At 41.2% G+C, this 20,899-nt stretch overlaps 1 protein-coding gene across 1 annotated transcript in view; it reads left to right on the top strand.

Annotated features, from left to right (window-relative positions):
* The window catches only part of ANGEL1 (angel homolog 1), a 49,027-nt gene that overhangs the window by 4,768 nt on the left and 23,360 nt on the right, over positions 1–20,899 (top strand). The window contains exons 3-7 of the mRNA XM_049897869.1: positions 17–243; positions 712–781; positions 1,353–1,786; positions 6,076–6,202; positions 6,660–6,770. Of these exons, the coding sequence (XP_049753826.1) occupies positions 17–243; positions 712–781; positions 1,353–1,786; positions 6,076–6,202; positions 6,660–6,770 (969 nt within the window). The remainder of the gene's footprint in view (positions 1–16; positions 244–711; positions 782–1,352; positions 1,787–6,075; positions 6,203–6,659; positions 6,771–20,899) is intronic.

Below are 20,899 nucleotides of genomic sequence, written 5' to 3'. Positions count from 1 at the left end.
ACTCTTTCCTTTGCAGAAATTTTGTGGCGAGAATGGGAGGATTTCTCCACCCAGCCTGACGCTCAGGGCCTGGAGGCAGGGGATGGCCCCCAGTTCCAGTTTACTCTGATGTCCTACAACATCCTGGCCCAGGACCTGATGCAGCAGAGTTCAGAGCTCTATCTGCATTGCCACCCGGACATCCTCAATTGGAACTATCGTTTTGCCAACCTCATGCAGGAATTCCAGCACTGGGACCCTGATGTGAGTGAAGGGGAAGTGCCGTCTTGCATTGTCCCTGTACCTGGGCTGTTTCTCAGTGCTCTTCGAAAACGAGCACAACCCCATAGTGTTCAAATGATTCGAATCCTGCCTGAGGCTGGAGCTTGCCTGCCTGGGATAAGGGAGTTTTTGGCAGATGCAGAGCAGCATCTCCCTGGGTGCTTACCTTCTGGTGCCTTTATGCAGGGAGTGAGACTTGTGGAATTCAAGGAGCAGAAAAATCCAGCACGTGTGTCTAGTCTCCTCAGCTTAAGTCTGGGCAAGTTCTGTCTGGCTGTGGCTGTCTGGGAAGAGTCAGTCTGGTGGGGAGTTTCAGTGTGGCTCTACCTGACACCTGCAGCAGCTTCCCACCTCGCTGACTGCCTGTTCCCATCGGGGAGAGAGTCACTCTCCAGTGTTCTGGGTACTCTGGATACTCTGGAGTGATTGGTTTCCTTGTCATTTTCCCAGATCCTGTGTCTCCAGGAAGTCCAGGAAGATCATTACTGGGAGCAGCTGGAGCCCTCTCTGCGAATGATGGGTAATGCAGCCCCTGGCGTGTTTGCCAGCCTTTCTTCCTACAGCCCTGTCTACTCTTCTCCTGAAGACACCATCTTTTTCTTTTGTCTCAGTAAACTCAGTCTCACCTGTGAGCCAGCTCCTTCCTTGTGTGGGTGAAAAAGAAAAAGTTCTGCCGTTTTGAAAGCAACTCTGACAAATATTGCCATTTAAGCCTAGAAATAACCAACCCTCTGAGGCTGAGTATTATTTAAAGCCATTTTACTCTGAGAATTTGTGTGACTTGCTCAGGGTCACAATGCAAGTAGGTCCAGAGCTACATTCTGTCTGACTCCAGAGTCTATGCTCATCCTATCAAGGTATATTGCTTCATGTCCTTTCCTCCCTCCTTTTCCTCATAGCCACTCAGCCAACTGGTTACAACTGTAAGAGAACCTCTACAGAACCAAGGAAATGGTTAGGGCAAGGACTCCCCTTACTGAGCAGCAGGAGCAGTGCCTTAGGCACAGATTCCTGGGCTGTTGCCACTGGTTGAAGGGGATTCAGGCTTCAAGGACTCTGACCTCACTCCTTGGCTGGGGTTTTCCTTTCAGGCTTTACCTGTTTCTACAAGAGGAGGACTGGGTGTAAAACGGATGGCTGTGCCGTCTGCTACAAGCCCACCAGATTCCACCTGCTCTGTGCCAGCCCTGTAGAGTACTTCCGGCCTGGCTTGGAGCTCCTCAATCGGGACAACGTGGGCTTAGTGCTGCTGCTACAGCCGCTAGTCCCAGAAGGCCTGGGGCAAGTCTCGGTGGCCCCTCTGTGTGTGGCAAATACCCACGTTCTGTACAATCCACGCCGGGGTGACGTCAAGTTGGCCCAGATGGCTATTCTTCTGGCCGAAGTGGACAAGGTGGCCAGGCTGTCAGATGGCAGCCACTGCCCAATCATCTTGTGTGGGGACTTGAATTCTGTCCCTAATTCACCTCTCTACAACTTCGTCAGGGATGGAGAGCTGCGGTACCATGGGATGCCGGCCTGGAAGGTGAAATGGGGAAGGCCATTGTGGGGGTGGGAATGCAACCTAGGGAGAGATTCGAGTGTTGGCATCCAGTGCTGCTTCGGTGGCAGGGACCTCAGTTACACCTGTTCTGGCTCCCTTCCACTGCTACTTGTTCTGTTGAATGGCTTGTGCCCAAGACTGGCAGTTAGGAGGTCTTGAGTGTCTTTGACAGTGAAATCCTTTTAACTTTTACCATTGATTTATTTATAGTCACAAGTAATACATAAGTACATTCATGCAAGAATTCAAACATTCTTTAAAAAAGGCAAAAGCCCCCTTTATTACTTACTTTTTTTTATGTTTATTGTCTTGAAGTGAAAGTTTACAAATCAAGTCAGTCTCTCATTCAAACATTTACAACTTGGTATATATTCCTAGTTGCTCTCCCCCTAATGAGACAGCATACACCTTCTCTCCGCACTCTATTTCTGTGTTCATTCAGCCAGCTTCTCTCCCCGCTGCCTTCTCATCTCCCTGCCAGATAGGAGCTGTCCATGTAGTCTCATGTGTCTACTTGATCCAAGAAGCTCACTCCTCCTCAATATCATTTTCTGTCTTACAGTCCAGTCTAATCTCTGTCTGAAGAGTTGGCTTTGGGAACGGTTCCTGTTCTGGGCTGACAGGCCTGGGGACCATGACCTCCAGGATCCCTCTAGTCTCAGTCAGGCCATTAAGTATGGTCTTTTACGAGAATTTGAGGTCTGCATCCCACTGCTCTCCTGCTCCCTCAGGGGTTCTCTGTTGTGTTCCCTGTCAGGGCAGTCATCGGTTGTAACTGGGCACCATCTAGTTCTGGTCTCAGGCTAATGTAGTCTCTGGTTTATGTGGCCCTTTCTGTTTCTTGGGCTCATAATTACCTTGTGTCTTTGGTGTTCTTCATTCTCCTTTGTTCCAGGTGGGTTGAGACCAATTGATGCATCTGAGATGGCTGCTTCCTTGTGTTTAAGACCCCAGACACCACTCTCCAAAGTGGGATGCAGAATGTTTTCTTAACAGATTTTATTATGCCAGTTGACCTAGATGTCCCCTGAAACCATGGTCCCTAAACCCCCGCCCCTGCTACGCTGGCCTTTGAAGTGTTGGGTTTATTCAGGAAACTTACTCGGTTTTAGTTTAGTCCAGTTGTGCTGACCTCTCCTGTCTTGTGTGTTGTCTTTCCCTTCACCTAAAACAGTTCTTGTCTACTATATAATTAGCGAATGCCCCTCTCCCTCCCTCCCTCCCCATTCTCATAACCATCAAAGAATATTTTCTTCTATCTTTAAACTATTTCTTGAGTTCTTATAGTAGTGGTCTCATACAGTATTTGTCCTTTTGCAGCTGACTAATTTCACTCAGCATAATGCCTTCCAGATTCTTCCATGCTATGAAATGTTTCACGAATTCATCGTTGTTCTTTATCGATGCGTAGTATTCCATTGTGTGAATATACTATAATTTATTTATCCATTCATCTGTTGATGGGCACCTCAGTTGCTTCCATCTTTTTGCTATTGTAAACTATTACTTACATTTCCTACCTTCTTCCTTTAGAGTCAAGTAACAACTTTCGAGTTTGGTGGTGTTCTTTTAGATCATTTTCTGTGCACTTATAACAATATGATCATAATTAACATCTATTAAGTATTTATTGTGTGCCAGTTACCATTCTAAGCACTTGACATGTATTTACTTGTTTAATTTTCACAGTTTCCATCATTGCTTCCATTTTATATATGAGTAAACCAAGGCATGGAAAAGTTAAGTAATTTGCTGTAGGTTATGCTGGTCACGGAGTCAGGATTTATAACCAGGCAGTCAGTCTGGCGCCTTGCCCTCTGTCCTAGTTATCTAGTGCTACTGTAACGGAAATGCCACAAGGGGGTGGCTTTCGGGAATAGAAATTTATTTTCTCACAGTTTAGGAGGCTAGAAGCTCAAATTCAGGGCACCAGCTCTAGGGGAAGGTTTTTTCTCTGTGTGGCTCTAGGGGAAGGCCCTTGTCTCTTTTCAGCTTCTATCCCTTGGTGATCTTCATGTGGTGTGGCATCTGTCTTCCCCCATCTCTGCTTGCTGGCATAATCTCTTTTATATCTCAGAGGTAATTGACTTAAAACATACCCTAGACTGATACAGCCTCGTTAACGTAACAGAGAACCCATTCCCAGATTGGGTTATAACCACAGGCATAGGGTTTAGGATTTACAACACATATTTTTGGGTGACACATTTCCATCCATAAAACCCTCAAACACTATGCTACTGTTGCTCCTAACAGCCAGTATGTAATCAGTTGTGTGTGTGTTTTATAAACATGATATGCTGCTGTAGGTTTCATTTTGTAGCTTGGTTGGTTTTCACTCAGCAACGTGCATATGGATCTGTCTCATTCCTTTTAACTGCTAAATGTTGGTGGTGTAGATTTCTCAGAGTTTTATCATCGTTGATTTAGCTCTGCTGATGGTCATTCAGCTTGTGCTGATTTTTTAATAGGTTGCTTAGTCTCTGTGTTCTGTTTTTTCCCTACTGATCTAACTTACTGTTTAACTTTTGGCGAGGCACAAGTGAAGAAAGGACACAAAATGAATTATTGTTGAGCACTTTGGGCTTTTACTTTAATGAGGTTACTTAAGTGCCAGCAATGTTCTAGTTGCCATGTGCTGAGAGAAAGGCATTATTCTCCTCTACAAGATCGTTAATCAGGGAGCTCAGGGACTGGGAAAAAGAATTTACTAAATGCCTACCATGTGACAGTCCTGAGTTCAAATCCCTGCTCTGCCTCCTTGGGTAAGTTACTTTTTTAAGCTCCATTTGCCTCATCTATACATTGGGCATATACTGGGACCTGCCTCAGAAGGATTTTTCCTCCGCCCTGGGTTAAATAAAATAATGCATGTAAAGTATTTCCCAGTTCCTGGTTCAAAGTAAGCAGTCAACCCAGAGGGCATGGCCCCCGGACTCTCTGGTTGACTGTGCCCTCAGGCCCATCTTGGAAGAAAGCTGGCTCTTCACTGACAAAAGTAATCCCATTGCTGTCGAGTTGATTCCAACTCTGTTATCCCAAAACTAAAACCATTCCCGAAGCCAACTCTTCAGATAAAGATTAGACTGGACTATGACACATAAAAGGATACTGGTGAGGAGTGTGCTTCTTGGCTCAAGTAGACACATGGGACTAAGTGGGCAGCTCCTGTCAAGAGGTGAGATGAGAAGGCAGAGGGGGCAGGAGCTGGTTGAATGGAAAGGGAAATAGAGGGTGGAGAGGTGTTGTCATGTTATAGGGAGAGCAACTAGGGCCACATAACAATGTGTATAAGTTTTTGTATGAGAAACTGACTTGAATTGTAAATGTTCACTTAAAGAACAATTGAAAAAAAAAAAAAAGCAGTTGTTAGCAGTGGTTATTAAGATTTTAATTTGTACATTGAGATATTATCTATTTATAGTAAAAAAAAAAATAGTAGAAGTTATTAAACCCAAGAGAACTTGATCAAAATCACACAGCTAGTAAATGGCCATCAAATTCCAGGTCTGTTTCACTTAGATGACGTACTGAAAAATGCATACCCTTTAAGAGCCGGGATTGTGTCCATCACTGCTCTATCCCAAGCACTTAGCTAGTGTTTTGCACGTAGTTGGCATTCAAATATTTGTTGCTGGTAGCTGAAATAAAGGAGATTTTGTGACACACTTGGAGATACGCAGATGACTGATGTTGCCGAATGTTTCTCCATGTTGCCGAATGTTTCTCCATGTTGCCGAATGTTTCCCCGACTATGCTCTGTTCGTTCCCAGGCTGCTCATTGGCCTTGACTGAGGATGGTGACGTAGATATGGTAAAGTGCTTTGGTGCATTTCCCATTTGGTTTGACCCTTGTGGTGTCCCCATAGTAGGTTTCAGATGCTAGATTTTGACCCAGACGATCTAAAGATCAGGATAAATCCTTTCGCATTGCAAGTTCAAGCCCTGAAAGTTTTTGTTCTTTGTGGAGAATTGTGTAGATTTTTTTGAGGTGAAATTTAGGGGGCCTCATGTTCATCATTCTTATTCTCCTTGACTCATATACCCCACATTCCTGTCTCATGGACATTTCAGTGTTTTCTAAAGAAAAACTAGTTTTTTCAATTAGCCCCTTATTTTGTAGCCTTTACTTGAGACTCATGTGACTTGCTTACATCATGTGTATAGCGTGTGATTGTGTGAGAGTGTATATTTGCATGTCCCAAAGAATGGATTGTTAGTTCCTTTTCCCATCTTTGTTTCCTCATTCCCACCCCGCTCTTTCCTTGTAGGTATCCGGACAGGAAGACTTCTCCCATCAGCTTTACCAGAGGAAGCTTCAGGCCCCACTGTGGCCCATCTCCCTGGGCATCACTGATTCCTGTCAGTATGTCTCCTTCTGTCAGCCCAAGAGATCAGGTGAGCATGTGCCACATTCTTGGTTGACTGTGCCCTCAGGCCCATCTTGGAAGAAAGCTGGCTCTTCACTGACAAAAGTAATCCCATTGCTGTCGAGTTGATTCCAACTCATAGCGACCCTATAGGACAGAGTAGAACTGCCCCATAGAGTTTCCAAGGAGCACCTGGTAGATTAGAACTGCTGACCTTTTGGTTAGCAGCCGTAGCACTTAACCACTGTGCCACCAGGTTTCCCTTCCAGTGAAAGTATAATTCCCTTGACTCCTTTGTTTTTATCACTGTCTTCCAGATGATCACTCAGTGAAATGTACAACTTTAAATCATAACTATTGGAATATCTTCTTGTCTTCAGAGCCTACCTCTGTGTCCCTATGCCAGGAGTTTCTTGGTACTAAGAAGGTCTCAGCATGTAGTGCCTCTTCCTTTCTTTTATTCTATGGCTTTTCCTGGTTTACAGAGAGACGCAGATATAGCCGAGACTTTCTGTTACATTTCCGCTTCTGCAACATCGCTTGTCAGCGACCAGCAGGATTAGTTCTCATGGAAGGAGTGACAGACACTAAACAAGGTAATGGAAATTAAGCTGTTTTCTTGGTGTTCCCTCCGCTTCAACCCCTGATGTTTGCCATTCACGTGGTTTCCTAGCCTTTTCTGGATATAATTTTTAGAGCTCAGCTTCTAGTAATGATTATGGTTAAGTAGAAGGTTGACTGAGTTCAGTAGCCATGTACATGCATGGATGTGCAGTATTGTAAGAACACTGAACCAGGGGTCAAGAGACCTGGGTTTGCGCTAGCTCTGAGACCTTGAGTAAGCCCCTTAATCTTTCTAGGCTTAAGTTGCTAATAACTAGTGTGTGTACAGCATATGTAGGGAGGAAGATACATATGATGGGTCTCCGAAAATCATAAGGTGACATTGGTCCTGGTTGTAATAAAAAGTTGCTCCTACTGAGAACTTCCAGATTGAATGTGGCAGAGTATACTTGACATTCACCCCTTCTTGTCTCTGAAACTACTCCTAAGCAACAAGGATAATGAGGAAAAGAAAGGCAGCAATCATCTTTGACAAAACTAGGAGATACCTGAAGATATCTGAAACCGTGAACAGCACAGGTGGCATGGCTGCAAGAAGCACTGGAGATCATGTAGAGGTGCTGAAGGATGTATGGATAGATTTAGCTCTGGGGCTGTATGGCGCTCAGAAAAAACCAGCAGGGTACATTTCTCCAAGATGAGGAGCACACCTTAAGGCACAAAACAAATCTCTTGTTTCATCTACAAAAATGGGGTGCACAGGTTGTGATAGGAGTGTCTCTGAGCCTGTTTTGGTTGTAGAACACAGTAGAAAAAGAACTGATCAAGGAATCAAGCCACATTTGCCTTAAAGCAGTCTGGTCAAGTGGCAGGGGGAGATGAGATATTTCACCTCAAGCTGCATATCTCTTTTGGCTGGGGAGAAATAAAGACTAAAAGGACTTGTGTACAATCCTGTGTCATAAGGAAGATTCCTGCTAATTGGAATGTGTCCTTAGTCCTTCCCTTATGTAAACTTTGTACAAATAGCTGGGGCAGGAGAACCTCAACTAATTCAGAACTGGGTAGCCTAAAGGGAACCAGCATGGGATCTGTGCTCAAACACTATAAGAAAAAAAGGGAGGAAGAAACAGGAAAACAAAAGACCGATAAAAAATATTTAAAGATAAAAAATGTTGCCATGTAGCAATCAGTAATTATGATTATTTCCCCATGAATAAAAAAGGAAGCAATTGCCTTTATAAAATATGGGCACAAAAATAATTGTCTTTATGAAATAAGTTCAGGCACATGGGGAGACATCAGAAGATGAAATGTAAGCTGCAGAGCTCAGGAAAGAAGCAAAATAAGAGATAAAATCTCCATATAAAATGAAGACAAAATTGGATGCAGTATAAGGAAGAAAAGATACTGCCGAAAACAAGGCAAGAGACATATAGAGGACAGGAAATGGGGAGGGCAGAATGACAGTAGTGAAAGATAGATAAAGGAGACTCAACATACCCGTAATTGGAGATTACAAAAAATATATATATATAATGGCACAAAACAAATATTTAAAGGTATGATTCAAGAAAAATTTTCATAAACAAAAATATCTAAGTCTTCAGATACAGAGGGTGTATTATCTCTCAGGAAAAAGTGACATAGGAGAATTAATACCAAGATATATCCTAGTGAAGTTACTAGAAGTCAAAGATAAGAAAATCCTTTGGGCAGTTGAACCAAACAGATCAAATTACTTTTTAAAATAAAGATAATATCACTCAGACTTCATACATCTTCACACTAATATTCAACTCTAGAAGACCATGGAACAAGGCTTAAGGGAAAAAAACTATAGGTCAAAAATTTTGTACCAAACCAAGCGGCTGTTCGTGCGTAAAGGAGACAGAAGTTCTTGAACATGCAAAGATACAAGGAATATTGTTCTCATAAGCCTTTCTTCACAGAATAGTGTCCAGTATAGTACTGGAAGATGAGCCCCCTAGGTTGGAAGACGTTATACAACAGCTGCAACATGGGCTGGAGCATACCAATGATCATGAAGATGGCACAGAACTGGGCGACATTTTGTGCTTTTATACGTAAGGTCACAAGGAGTTGAAGCCATCTTGATGGCAGCTAACAACAACAATGACAAGCCTTTCTTGAAGAAATAACTGGAGAAATAACTTAAGCCAATCAAACAAGGACTGGAAGAACTATAGTAAAAAGACTGATAGTGAGCCCTGAATTTATTTTTTTCATGTAGGTATTTAATTTGAATTGGCATTTTGCACAGAGTAGTGAACATTTCAATGGCTTAATGTTCTAAGATTATAAAATTTTTAAGTCAGTCATTGGATCCCACATAGGTAATTTCACATTAAGAACAGATTATTTAAAAAAAAAACAAAATCAAGGCTTTGTTTGAATAAAGCATAAAATAAGCATTACAGTTTAATAACAAACAAAATTAAATCTAGCAACTTTAACATACGTGCTGACAATGGCTTAGTAAGTAGAAAAGAATTATTACCTGGGGGAACATATCTAGTTTTGAAAATAATGCAAAATAGTAGCATTATTTTCAAAATTGAGATTAAATTTGGATAAATACATCTGCTGGCCACATACTGTGATCATGTCATTGCATTTGTTCAGTACCCCCACCCAGGGCTGACCAGGGTCTTGATTAGTCTCTTAAAAGGGAGTCCAAATCTAAAAAGCTACTGCCATTTTTAGGCCATGAGTGGAAACACTTTTAAGTTAGTACAAAGAGACCCTTGTGGACTTGCTCTGATTTTCTTCAGTTTCAGCTTGAAGTTGCATATGAGCAGTTGATGGTCTGTTCCACAGTCAGCCCCTGGCCTTGTTCTGACTGATGATATTGAAGGTTTTCCATCATCTCTTTCCACAGATGTAGTCGGTTTGATTCCTGTGTGTTCTCTCTGGTGAGGTCCATGTGTATAGTCGCCATTTATGGTGGTGAAAGAAGGTATTTGCAATGAAGTACTCATTGGTCTTGCAAAATTCTATCATTTGATCTCTGGCATTGTTTCTATCACCAAGGTCATATTTTCCAACTACTGACCCTTCTTCTTTGTTTCCAACTTTCACATTCCAATCACCAGTGGTTTTCAATGAATCCTGATTGCATGTTTATCAATTTCAGACTGCAGCAGCTGATAAAAATCTTCTGTTTCTTCACCTTTGGCCTTAGTGGTTGGTGCGTAAATTTGAATAATAATCATATTAACTGGCCTTCCTTGTAGGCGTGTATATTATTCTATCACTGACAGTGTTGTACTTCAGGATAGATCTTGAAATGTTCTTTTTGACAATGAATGCAGCACCATTCCTCTTCAAGTTGTCATTTCCAGCATAGTAGACGATATGATTATCTGATTCAAAACGGCCAATACCAGTCCATTTAACCTCACTAATGCCTAGGATATCGATGTTTACGCATTCCATTTCATTTTTGGTGATTTCCAATTTTTCTAGATTCATACTTTGTACATTCCAGGTTCCGATTATTAATGGATATTTGTAGCTGTTTCTTCTCATTTTGAGTCACGCCACATCAGCAAATGAAGGTCCCGAAAACTTTACTCCATCCATGTCATTAAGGTTGACTTTACTTTGAGGACGCAGCTCTTCCCCAGGCGTCTTTTGAGTGCCTTCCATTGCTGATGTGAGATGGATCCTGGCTGAAAGCAGAGAATACCAGAAGGATGTTTACCTGTGTTTTATTGACTACGCAAAGGCATTCAACTGTGTGGATCATAACAAATTATGGATAACATTGCAAAGAATGGGAATTCCAGAACACTTAATTGTGCTCACGAGGAACCTGTACATAGATCAAGAGGCAGTTGTTCCGGGCAGAACAAGGATATACTGATTGGTTTAAAGTCAGGACAGGTGTGCGCCAGGGTTGTATTCTTTCGTCACACCTATTCAATCTGTATGCTGAGCAAATAATCCAAGAAGCTGGATTATATGAAGAAGAACGAGGCATCAGGATTGGAGGAAGACTCATTAACAACCTGCATTATGCAGATGACACAACCTTGCTTGCTGAAAGTGAAGAGGACTTGAAGCACTTACTAATGAAGATCAAAGACCACAGCCTTCAGTATGGATTGCACCTCAACATAAAGAAAACTAGAATCCTCACAGCTGAACCAATGAGCAACATCATGATAAATGGAGAAAAGATTGAAGTTGTCAAGGATTTCATTTTACTTGGATCCACAATCAACAGCCATGGAAGCAGCAGCCAAGTAATCAAACAATGCATTGCATTGGGAAAATCTACTGCAAACGACCGCTTTAAAGTGTTGAAAAGCAAAGATGTCACCTTGAAGACTAAGGTGCACCTGACCCAAGCCATGGTATTTTCAGTAACATCATATGCATGTGAAAGTTGGACAATGAATAAGGAAGACAAGAGAAGAATTGATGCCTTTGAATTGTGGTGTTGGCGAAGAATATTGGATATACCACGGACTGCCAAAAGAACGAACAAATCTGTCTTGGAAGAAGTATAACCAGAATGCTCCTTAGAAGCAAGGATGGCGAGACTGCGTCTTACATACTTTGGACATGTTGTCAGGAGGGATCAGTCCCTGGAGAAGGACATCATGCTTGGCAAAACACAGGATCAGCGGAAAAGAGGAAGACCCTCAACGAGGTGGGTTGACACAGTGGCTGCAACAAGAGCTCAAGCATAACAATGATTGTAGGGATAGCACAGGACCAGGCAGTGTTTCATTCTGTTGTGCATAGGGCCGCTATGAGTCGGAACTGACTCGATGGCACCTAACAACAACAACAAAGAGACTATAATGTGAGCATTGTTTTTTTCTAGAGGATTCGTTCATAAGTACTAATAAATAGTATTTCCAGTTCAATACCAGAGTTATCCGACTAATGTGCACATCATAACATGCCACCTTGATCTGACACTAACTTTACTGGAAAGCATCTGAGTGCAGAAGGAGATGCAGTGTTAGGTAATGATGGGCTGATTGTCCCACAAGCTGACATTGAATTGCACTAAAGCATTCTACATCACCGTTGTGATTCTTTATCTCCCCAACTCCCATTGTGACAAAATAATTCAAAATAAATCTACATTTTAAATTCCCATCTTGTTAATATTTACAAAAATTAATCATTTCTTCTTTCCACTGTGGTTCTTAAAACCACTAAAAAGGGTTATGTTTTCTCTCTCTTGAGCACTTGTTTATGCTGAATGTTGGAGCTTCGGGTCTTTCTTTTATCAAGTGAGAGCAGACTTTGTGTCCAAGTAGGTACATTACAGGAAAAAACAATTGCTAATAGATGATTTTTATTTACAAACTGACCAGCTGGCTGCAGAGCAAAGGTTTTCTGATTAGTTTTGTAAGTAAAAAGTTCTTATTCCGGAGGCGGGGCCAAGATGGCGGACTAGGTGGACGCTACCGTGGATCCCTCCTGCAACAAAGACTCGGAAAAACAAGTGAATCGATCACATACATAACAATCTACGAACTCTGAACAACAAACACAGACTTAGAGACGGAGAACGAACAAATACGGGCAGACAGCGATCGTTTTCAGAACCAGGAGCCAGCGTACCAGGCAGGTGACCTTCGGAGCCCGATTTGGGGCAGAGCCCAGGGGGGCAGAAGGCACAGACAAGGGACCCAGCCCTAGCCCCTGAACTCTTCCCGGGAGAGAGCCTAGCCGGTTGGCGCGGGTGGCGTAGCGGCACAGCCGGTGGGAGAAGCACCCGGGAGGCAGTGACTGATCTTGGAGCGGGGAGAGCAGCGTCCCAACTGGGGAGCCGTCCTGCCGGGAGTTTGTCGGGGAGCGGGCGTAGCGCAAGCGTGGGGATCAGCTATATTTCCCTAAAGCGACCCCTGGGGGCGGCCCAGACATTCGTGCGGGTGACGCCCACCCAGTTCGCGCGAGCGGTGCGGTGCACAGGAGGGAGAAGTCCCCGGGAGGAAGTGACTGGTCTTGGAGCAGAGAGAGCAGCGTCCCAGCCGGGGAGCCGTCCCGCTGGGATTTTGGCAGGCGCGGGCGGGGCGTGAGCGCGGGCCCAGTTATATTTCCCTGAATGGACCCCGGGGGCGGGCCCAGCCGTTCGTGCGGGCGACGCCTACCCAGCTCTCACGAGTGGAGCGGCGGGCCAGAGGGAGAAGTCCCCGAGAGGAAGTGACTGGTCTTAGAGTGGGGAGAGTAGCGTCCCAGCCGGGGAGCCGTCCCGCTGGGGTTTTGGCGGGCGCGGGTGGAGCGTGAACGCAGAGATCAGCTCTATATTCTGAGGTGCTACACTCCTGGCTCTCTGATCCCTCCCCTACCCTCCCCAGACGGCTCCATTAACATCCGAATACCCTGAGCCAGAGGGAGAATTCAGATAGGGATCTGACTGCATTTTTTTTTAGCTGATTACCTGGAAAAACTAGTTTCCCAGTGATGGCTCGGAGACAGCAATCCATATCAAACCACATAAAGAAACAGACCATGACAGCTTCTCCAACCTCCCAAACAAAAGAATCAAAATCTTTCCCAAATGAAGATACAATCCTGGAATTATCAGATACAAAATATAGAAAACTAATTTACAGAATGCTTAAAGACATCACAAATGAAATTAGGCTAACTGCAGAAAAAGCCAAGGAACACACTGATAAAACTGTTGAAGAACTCAAAAAGATTATTCAAGAACATAGTGGAAAAATTAATAAGTTGCAAGAATCCATAGAGAGACAGCATGTAGAAATCCAAAAGATTAACAATAAAATTACAGAATTAGACAACACAATAGGAAGTCAGAGGAGCAGACTCGAGCAATTAGAATGTAGACTGGGACATCTGGAGGACCAGGAAATCAATACCAACATAGCTGAAAAAAAATCAGATAAAAGAATTTAAAAAAATGAAGAAACCCTAAGAATCATGTGGGACTCTATCAAGAAGTGATTGGAGTCCCAGAACAGGGAGGGGGGACAGAAAACACAGAGAAAATAGTTGAAGAACTCCTGACACAAAACTTCCCTGACCTCATGAAAGACGAAAGGATATCTATCCAAGATGCTCATCGAACCCCATTTAAGATTGATCCAAAAAGAAAAACACCAAGACATATCATCATCAAACTTGCCAAAACCAAAGACAAACAGAAAATTTTAAAAGCAGCCAGGGAGAAAAGAAAGGTTTCCTTCAAGGGAGAATCAATAAGAATAAGTTCAGACTACTCAGCAGAAACCATGCAGGCAAGAAGGGAATGGGACGATGTATACAGAGCACTGAAGGAGAAAAACTGCCAACCAAGGATCATATATCCAGCAAAACTCTCTCTGAAATATGAAGGAAAAATTAAGATATTTACAGATAAACACAAGTTTAGAGAATTTGCAAAAACTAAACCAAGACTGCAAGAAATGCTAAAGGAGATTGTTTGGCCTGATGACCAATAATATCAGGTACCAGCACAATACAAGGTCACAAAACAGAACGTCCTGATATCAATGCAACTCAAATAGGGAAAGCACAAAAACAAACAAATTAAGATTAATTCTAAAAAATAAATAAATAAACAAAATAATACACATAACAGGGAATCATGGAAATCAATAGATAAACGATCACAATAATCAAAAAGAGGGACTAAATATAGGAGGCAGTGAACTGCCAGATGGAGAGTGATACAAGGCGATATAGAACGACACAAGTTAGGTTTTTACTTAGAAAAATAGGGGTAAATAATAAGGTAACCACAAAAAGGAATATCAATTCCATAACTCGAGAAAAAAACCAAGAAAACCGTAACGACTCAACTAACATAAAGTTAAACATTATGAAAATGAGGATCTCACAATCTACTAAGAAAAACATCTCAGCACAAAAAAGTATGTGGAAGAATGAAATGGCCAACAACACACATGAAAAGGCATCAAAATGACAGCACTAAAAACTTATTTATCTATAATTACGCTGAATGTAAATGGACTAAATGCACCAATAAAGAGACAGAGAGTCACGGACTGGATAAAGAAACACGATCCATCTATATGCTGCCTAAAAGAGACACACCTTAGACTTAGAGACACAAACAAACTAAAACTCAAAGGATGGAAAAAAATATATCAAGCAAACAATAAGCAAAAAAGAAGAGGAGTAGCAATATTAATTTCTGACAAAATAGACTTTAGACTTAAATCCACCACAAAGGATAAAGAAGGACACTACATAATGATAAAAGGGACAATTGATCAGGAAGACATAACCATATTAAATATTTATGCACCCAATGACAGGGCTGCAAGATACATAAATCAAACTTTAACAGAATTGAAAAGTGAGATAGACACCTCCACATTTATAGTAGGAGACTTCAACACACCACTTTCGGAGAAGGACAGGACATCCAGTAAGAAGCTCAATAGAGACACGGAAGACCTGATTACAACAATCAACCAACTTGACCTCATTGACTTATACAGAACTCTCCACCCAACTACTGCAAAATATACTTTTTTTTCTAGCGCACATGGAACATTCTCTAGACTAGACCACATATTAGGTCATAAAACAAACCTTTGCAGAATCCAAAACATCGAAATATTACAAAGCATCTTCTCAGACCACAAGGCAATGAAACTAGAAATCAATAACAGAAAAACTAGGGAAAAGAAATCAAATACTTGGAAAATGAACAATACCCTCCTGAAAAAAGACTGGGTTATAGAAGACATCAAGGAGGGAATAAGGAAATTCTTAGAAAGCAACGAGAATGAAAATACTTCCTATCAAAACCTCTGGGACACAGCAAAAGCAGTGCTCAGAGGCCAATTTATGTCGATAATTGCACACATACAAAAAGAAGAAAGAGCCCAAATCAGAGAACTGTCCCGACAACTTGAAGAAATAGAAAGTGAGCAACCAAAGAACCCATCAGGCACCAGAAGAAAACAAATAATAAAAATTAGAGCTGAACTAAATGAATTAGAGAAGAGAAAAACAATTGAAAGAATTAACAAAGCCAAAAGCTGGTTCTTTGAAAAAATTAACAAAATTGATAAACCATTGGCTAGACTGACTAAAGAAAAACAGGAAAGGAAACAAATAACCTGAATAAGAAACGAGAAGGACCACATCACAACAGAGCCAAATGAAATTAAAAGAATTTCAGATTACTATGAAAAATTGTACTCTAACAAATTTGAAAACCTAGAAGAAATGGTTAAATTCTTGGAAAAATACTACCTACCTAAACTAACACATTCAGAAGTAGAACAACTAAATAGACCCATAACAAACAAAGAGATTGAAACTGTAATCAAAAAACTTCCAACAAAAAAAAACCCTGGCCCGGATGGCTTCACTGCAGAGTTCTACCAAACCTTCAGAAAAGACTTAACACCACTACTAATGAAGGTATTTCAAAGCATAGAAAAAGACGGAATACTAGCCAACTCATTCTATGAAGCTACCATCTCCCTGATACCAAAACCAGGTAAAGACATTACAAAAAAAGAAAATTATAGACCTATATCCCTCGTGAACATAGATGCAAAAATCCTCAACAAAATTCTAGCCAATAGAATCCAACAACACATCAAAAAAATAATTCACCCTGATCAAGTGGGATTTATACCAGGTATGCAAGGCTGGTTTAATATCAGAAAAACCATTAATGTAATCCATCACATAAATAAAACAAAAGATAAAAACCACATGATCTTATCAATAGATGCAGAAAAGGCATTTGACAAAGTTCAACACCCATTTATGATAAAAACTCTTACCAAAATAGGAATTGAAGGAAAATTCCTCAACATAATAAAGGGCATCTATGCAAAGCCAACAGCCAATATCACTCTAAATGGAGAGAACCTGAAAGCATTTCCCTTGAGAACGGGAACCAGACAAGGATGCCCTTTATCACCGCTCTTATTCAACATTGTACTTGAAGTCCTAGCCAGGGCAATTAGGCTAGACAAAGAAATAAAGGGTATCCAGATTGGCAAGGAGGAAGTAAAGCTATCACTATTTGCAGATGACGTGATCGTATACATGGAAAACCCTAAGAAATCCTCCAGAAAACTACTGAAACTAATAGAAGAGTTTGGCAGAGTCTCAGGTTATAAAATAAACATACAAAAATGACTTGGATTCCTCTACATCAACAAAAAGAACACCGAAGAGGAAATAACCAAATCAATACCATTCACAGTAGCCCCCAAGAAGGTAAAATACTTAGGAATAAATCTTACCAAGGATGTAAAAGACCTATACAAAGAAAACTACAAAGCTCTGCTACAAGAAATTCAAAAGGACATACTTAAGTGGAAAAACATACCCTGCTCATGGATAGGAAGACTTAACATAGTAAAAATGTCTATTCTACCAAAATCCATCTATACATATAACGCACTTCCAATCCAAATTCCAATGTCAAATTTTAAGGGGATAGAGAAACAAATCACCAATTTCATATGGAAGGGAAAGAAGCCCCGGATAAGCAAAGCATTACTGAAAAAGAAGAAGAAAGTGGGAGCCCTCACTCTACCTGATTTCAGAAGCTATTATACAGCCACAGTAGTCAAAACAGCCTGGTACTGGTACAACAACAGGCACATAGACCAATGGAACAGAATTGAGAACCCAGATATAAATCCATCCATGTATGAGCAGCTGATATTTGACAAAGGACCAGTGTCAGTCAATTGGGGAAATGATAGTCTTTTTAACAAATGGTGCTGGCATAACTGGATATCCATTTGCAAAAGAATGAAACAGGACCCATACCTCACACCACGCACAAAAGCTAACTCCAAGTGGATCAAAGACCTAAACATAAAGACTAAAACGATAAAGATCATGGAAGAAAAAATAGGGACAACCCTAGGAGCCCTAATACAGGGCATAAACAGAATACAAAACATTACCAAAAATGACGAAGAGAAACCAGATAACTGGGAGCTCCTAAAAATCAAACACCTATGCTCATCTAAAGACTTCAGCAAAAGAGTAAAAAGACCACCTACAGACTGGGAAAGAATATTCAGCTATGACATCTCAGACCAGCACCTGATCTCTAAAATCTACATGATTCTGTCAAAACTCAACCACAAAAAGACAAACAACCCAATCAAGAAGTGGGCAAAGGCTATGAACACACATTTCACTAAAGAAGATATTCAGGCAGCTAACAGATACATGAGAAAATGCTCTTGATCATTAGCCATTAGAGAAATGCAAATTAAAACCACGATGAGATTCCATCTCACTCCAACAAGGCTGGCATTAATCCAAAAAACACAAAATAATAAATGTTGGAGAGGCTGCGGAGAGATTGGAACTGTTATACACTGCTGATGGGAATGTAAAATGGTACAACCACTTTGGAAATCTATCTGGCGTTATCTTAAACAGTTATAAATAGAACTACCATACAACCCAGAAATCCCACTCCTGGGAATATACCCTAGAGATACAAGAGCCTTCATACAAACAGATATATGCACACCCATGTTTATTGCAGCTCTGTTTACAATAGCAAAAAGCTGAAAGCAACCAAGATGTCTGTCAACGGATTAATGGGTAAATAAATTGTGGTATATTCACACAATGGAATACTACGCATCGATAAAGAACAGTGATGAATCTCTGAAACATTTCATAACATGGAGGAATCTGGAAGGCATTATGCTGAGCGAAATGAGCCAGAGGCAAGAGGACAAATATTGTATAAGACCACTATTATAAAAAAAAAAAAAAAATTATAAGATCTTGAGAAATAGAAAAAACGGAGAAGGACACATACTTTTGTGGTTACAAAGGGGGGAGGGAGGGAGGGAGAGGGTTTTTTATTGATCAATTAGTAGATAAGAACTGCTTTGGGTGAAGGGAAAGACAACACTCAATACAAGGAAGGTCAGCCTAATTAGACTGGACTAAAAGCAAAGAGGATTCCAGGATAAAATGAATGCTTCAAAGGTCAGCGGAGCAGGGGCTGGGGTCTGGGGAACATGGTTTGAGGGGACTTCTAAATCAATGGGCAAAATAATTCTATTAAAACATTCTGCATCCCACTTTGAAATGTGGCGTCTGGGGTCCTAAATGCCAACAAGGGGCCATCTAAGATACATCAATTGGTCTCAACCCACCTGGAGCAAAGGCAAAGGAAGAACACCAAGGTCACACGACAACTAAGAACCCAAGAGACAGAAAGGGCCACATGAACCAGAGACCTACATTATCCTGAGACCAGAAGAACTAGTTGGTGCCCGGCCACAATCGATGTCTGCCCTGACAGGGAGCACAATAGACAACTCCTGAGGGAGCAGGAGACCAATGGGATACAGACCCCAAATTCTCATAAAAAGACCATACTTAATGGTATGACTGCGACTAGAGGAATCCCGGAGGCAATGCTCCCCAGACCTTCTGATGGCACAGGACAGGAACCATCCCGGAAGACAACTCATCAGACATGAAAAGGACTGGTCAGCGGGGGGGAGAGAGATGCTGATGAAGAGTGAGCTAATTAAATCAGGTGGACACTGGAGAGTGTGTTGGCAACTCTTGACTGGAGGGGGGATGGGAAGATAGAGAGAGAGGGAAGACGGCAAAATTGGCACGGAACAAGAGACTGAAAGGGCTGACTCAATAGGGGGAGAGCAAGTGGGAGAAGGCAGTAAGATGTATGTAAACTTACATGTGACAGTCTGTTTGGAATGGTAAATGTTCACTTGAAGCTTAATAAAAATTAATTAAAAAAAAAAAGTTCTTATTCCAACTTCTCAACAGAAAAGTTATGAATGCAACTTGTCTACTAGCCCAGGCATGGCACAACTTACTGTCTTCTTTCCAAGTGTTTGTAGAACTTGTTTGCTTGGCTGCTACTGATGTTGATATGTCCAGCTCTTGTGGAGGTAGCTGGGGCTTGTGTGGCCTAGTGGGGCAGGTGGAAGCCCCAAGTCCTGTGTAATTGCCACAGTGCTGCTGTTTGTACGCAGTGCTGTGTGGGCAGAATGTATGTTGCATGGGTATTGATGGAAACCGTTTTCAACAGTCCACTCTGATTTTTCTGGCATATTGTCATGATAAAGGATGGAACTGAAAATCAAGTTATTAGTGTTATGAATGTTTATGTTTCAAATAATATAAAATCAATAATCACAAAGCAAAACTGCAAGATATAACAAAGAGTAGTAGAAAATAACTAATGGTAGGAGATTCTTAGTCTGCAACAGAGCAAGCAGATAAAAGGTAAGCAAGAATGTGGAAGACATAAGTAACATGCTGTATGGTAAATCCGATTGCTATATATCATACTCCGAACCTTCAAACAAGAGAGAATACATCTTTTCAAGTATCCATAGAAAATTAGTAACAATTGACCACATATTAGATCACAAAGAAGACCTTAGTAAATTGCAAAAAGTAGATGTAGTGTAGTCAACTTTCTCTGATTGTACATGCAATAAAACTAGAAATTGGGGGAAAAAACATCATCGGGACATTTAAAAACTTCTGAACAACTTTTGGGTCAAAGAGGAAATTTAAACTGTAACTGCAGAATACCTAGAAAATAACGATGATGAAAATACCGTATATTTTTGGGATATAGCCAGAACAGTGTTCAGTGAAAATTCATAGAATAATACAGAATATAAAGAATATAGAATTGTACTAATATATAAGAAAGAATGAAGGTAAATTAACTAAGCATCCAACTCAAGAAAAAAATAGAAAAAGCTCCCAGATGCATTCCCTTGAAAGTATCAGGCCCAGATTGACAGGAGAATATCATTAAGCCTTTAAAGAACCTGTATTTCCTTTACTGTTCAGATTGTTACACAGGAAGAAAGTGGACAAGTTATGTTTACGAATCAAGTATATTGACACTGATGTCTGACAACAATTATACAGAAAAAGAAAATACAGGTAGTAAAGAGACATTTGTTAAAATTCAATAACTTTTATATTATTTAAAAAAAGAACCCTCCTAAATTAATAAAAGCCGGTAATTCCTTACACTGTTAAAATACATTTATTTCAGCTCTACAAATTAGCATCTTGCTTAAAGAAGAAGCTTTAGTAGCATTCCTGTTCAAGTGAGGAACAAGACAAGGATAACCACTAATATTAACTATTTGGAGATATCAGCCAA

Source organism: Elephas maximus, chromosome 10 (assembly GCF_024166365.1).
Source record: "Elephas maximus indicus isolate mEleMax1 chromosome 10, mEleMax1 primary haplotype, whole genome shotgun sequence".
In the NCBI taxonomy this organism is placed as follows: Eukaryota; Metazoa; Chordata; class Mammalia; order Proboscidea; family Elephantidae; genus Elephas; species Elephas maximus.
The sequence above is the reverse complement of the archived record's forward strand: the minus strand, read 5'-3'. Positions and strand labels throughout refer to the sequence as shown.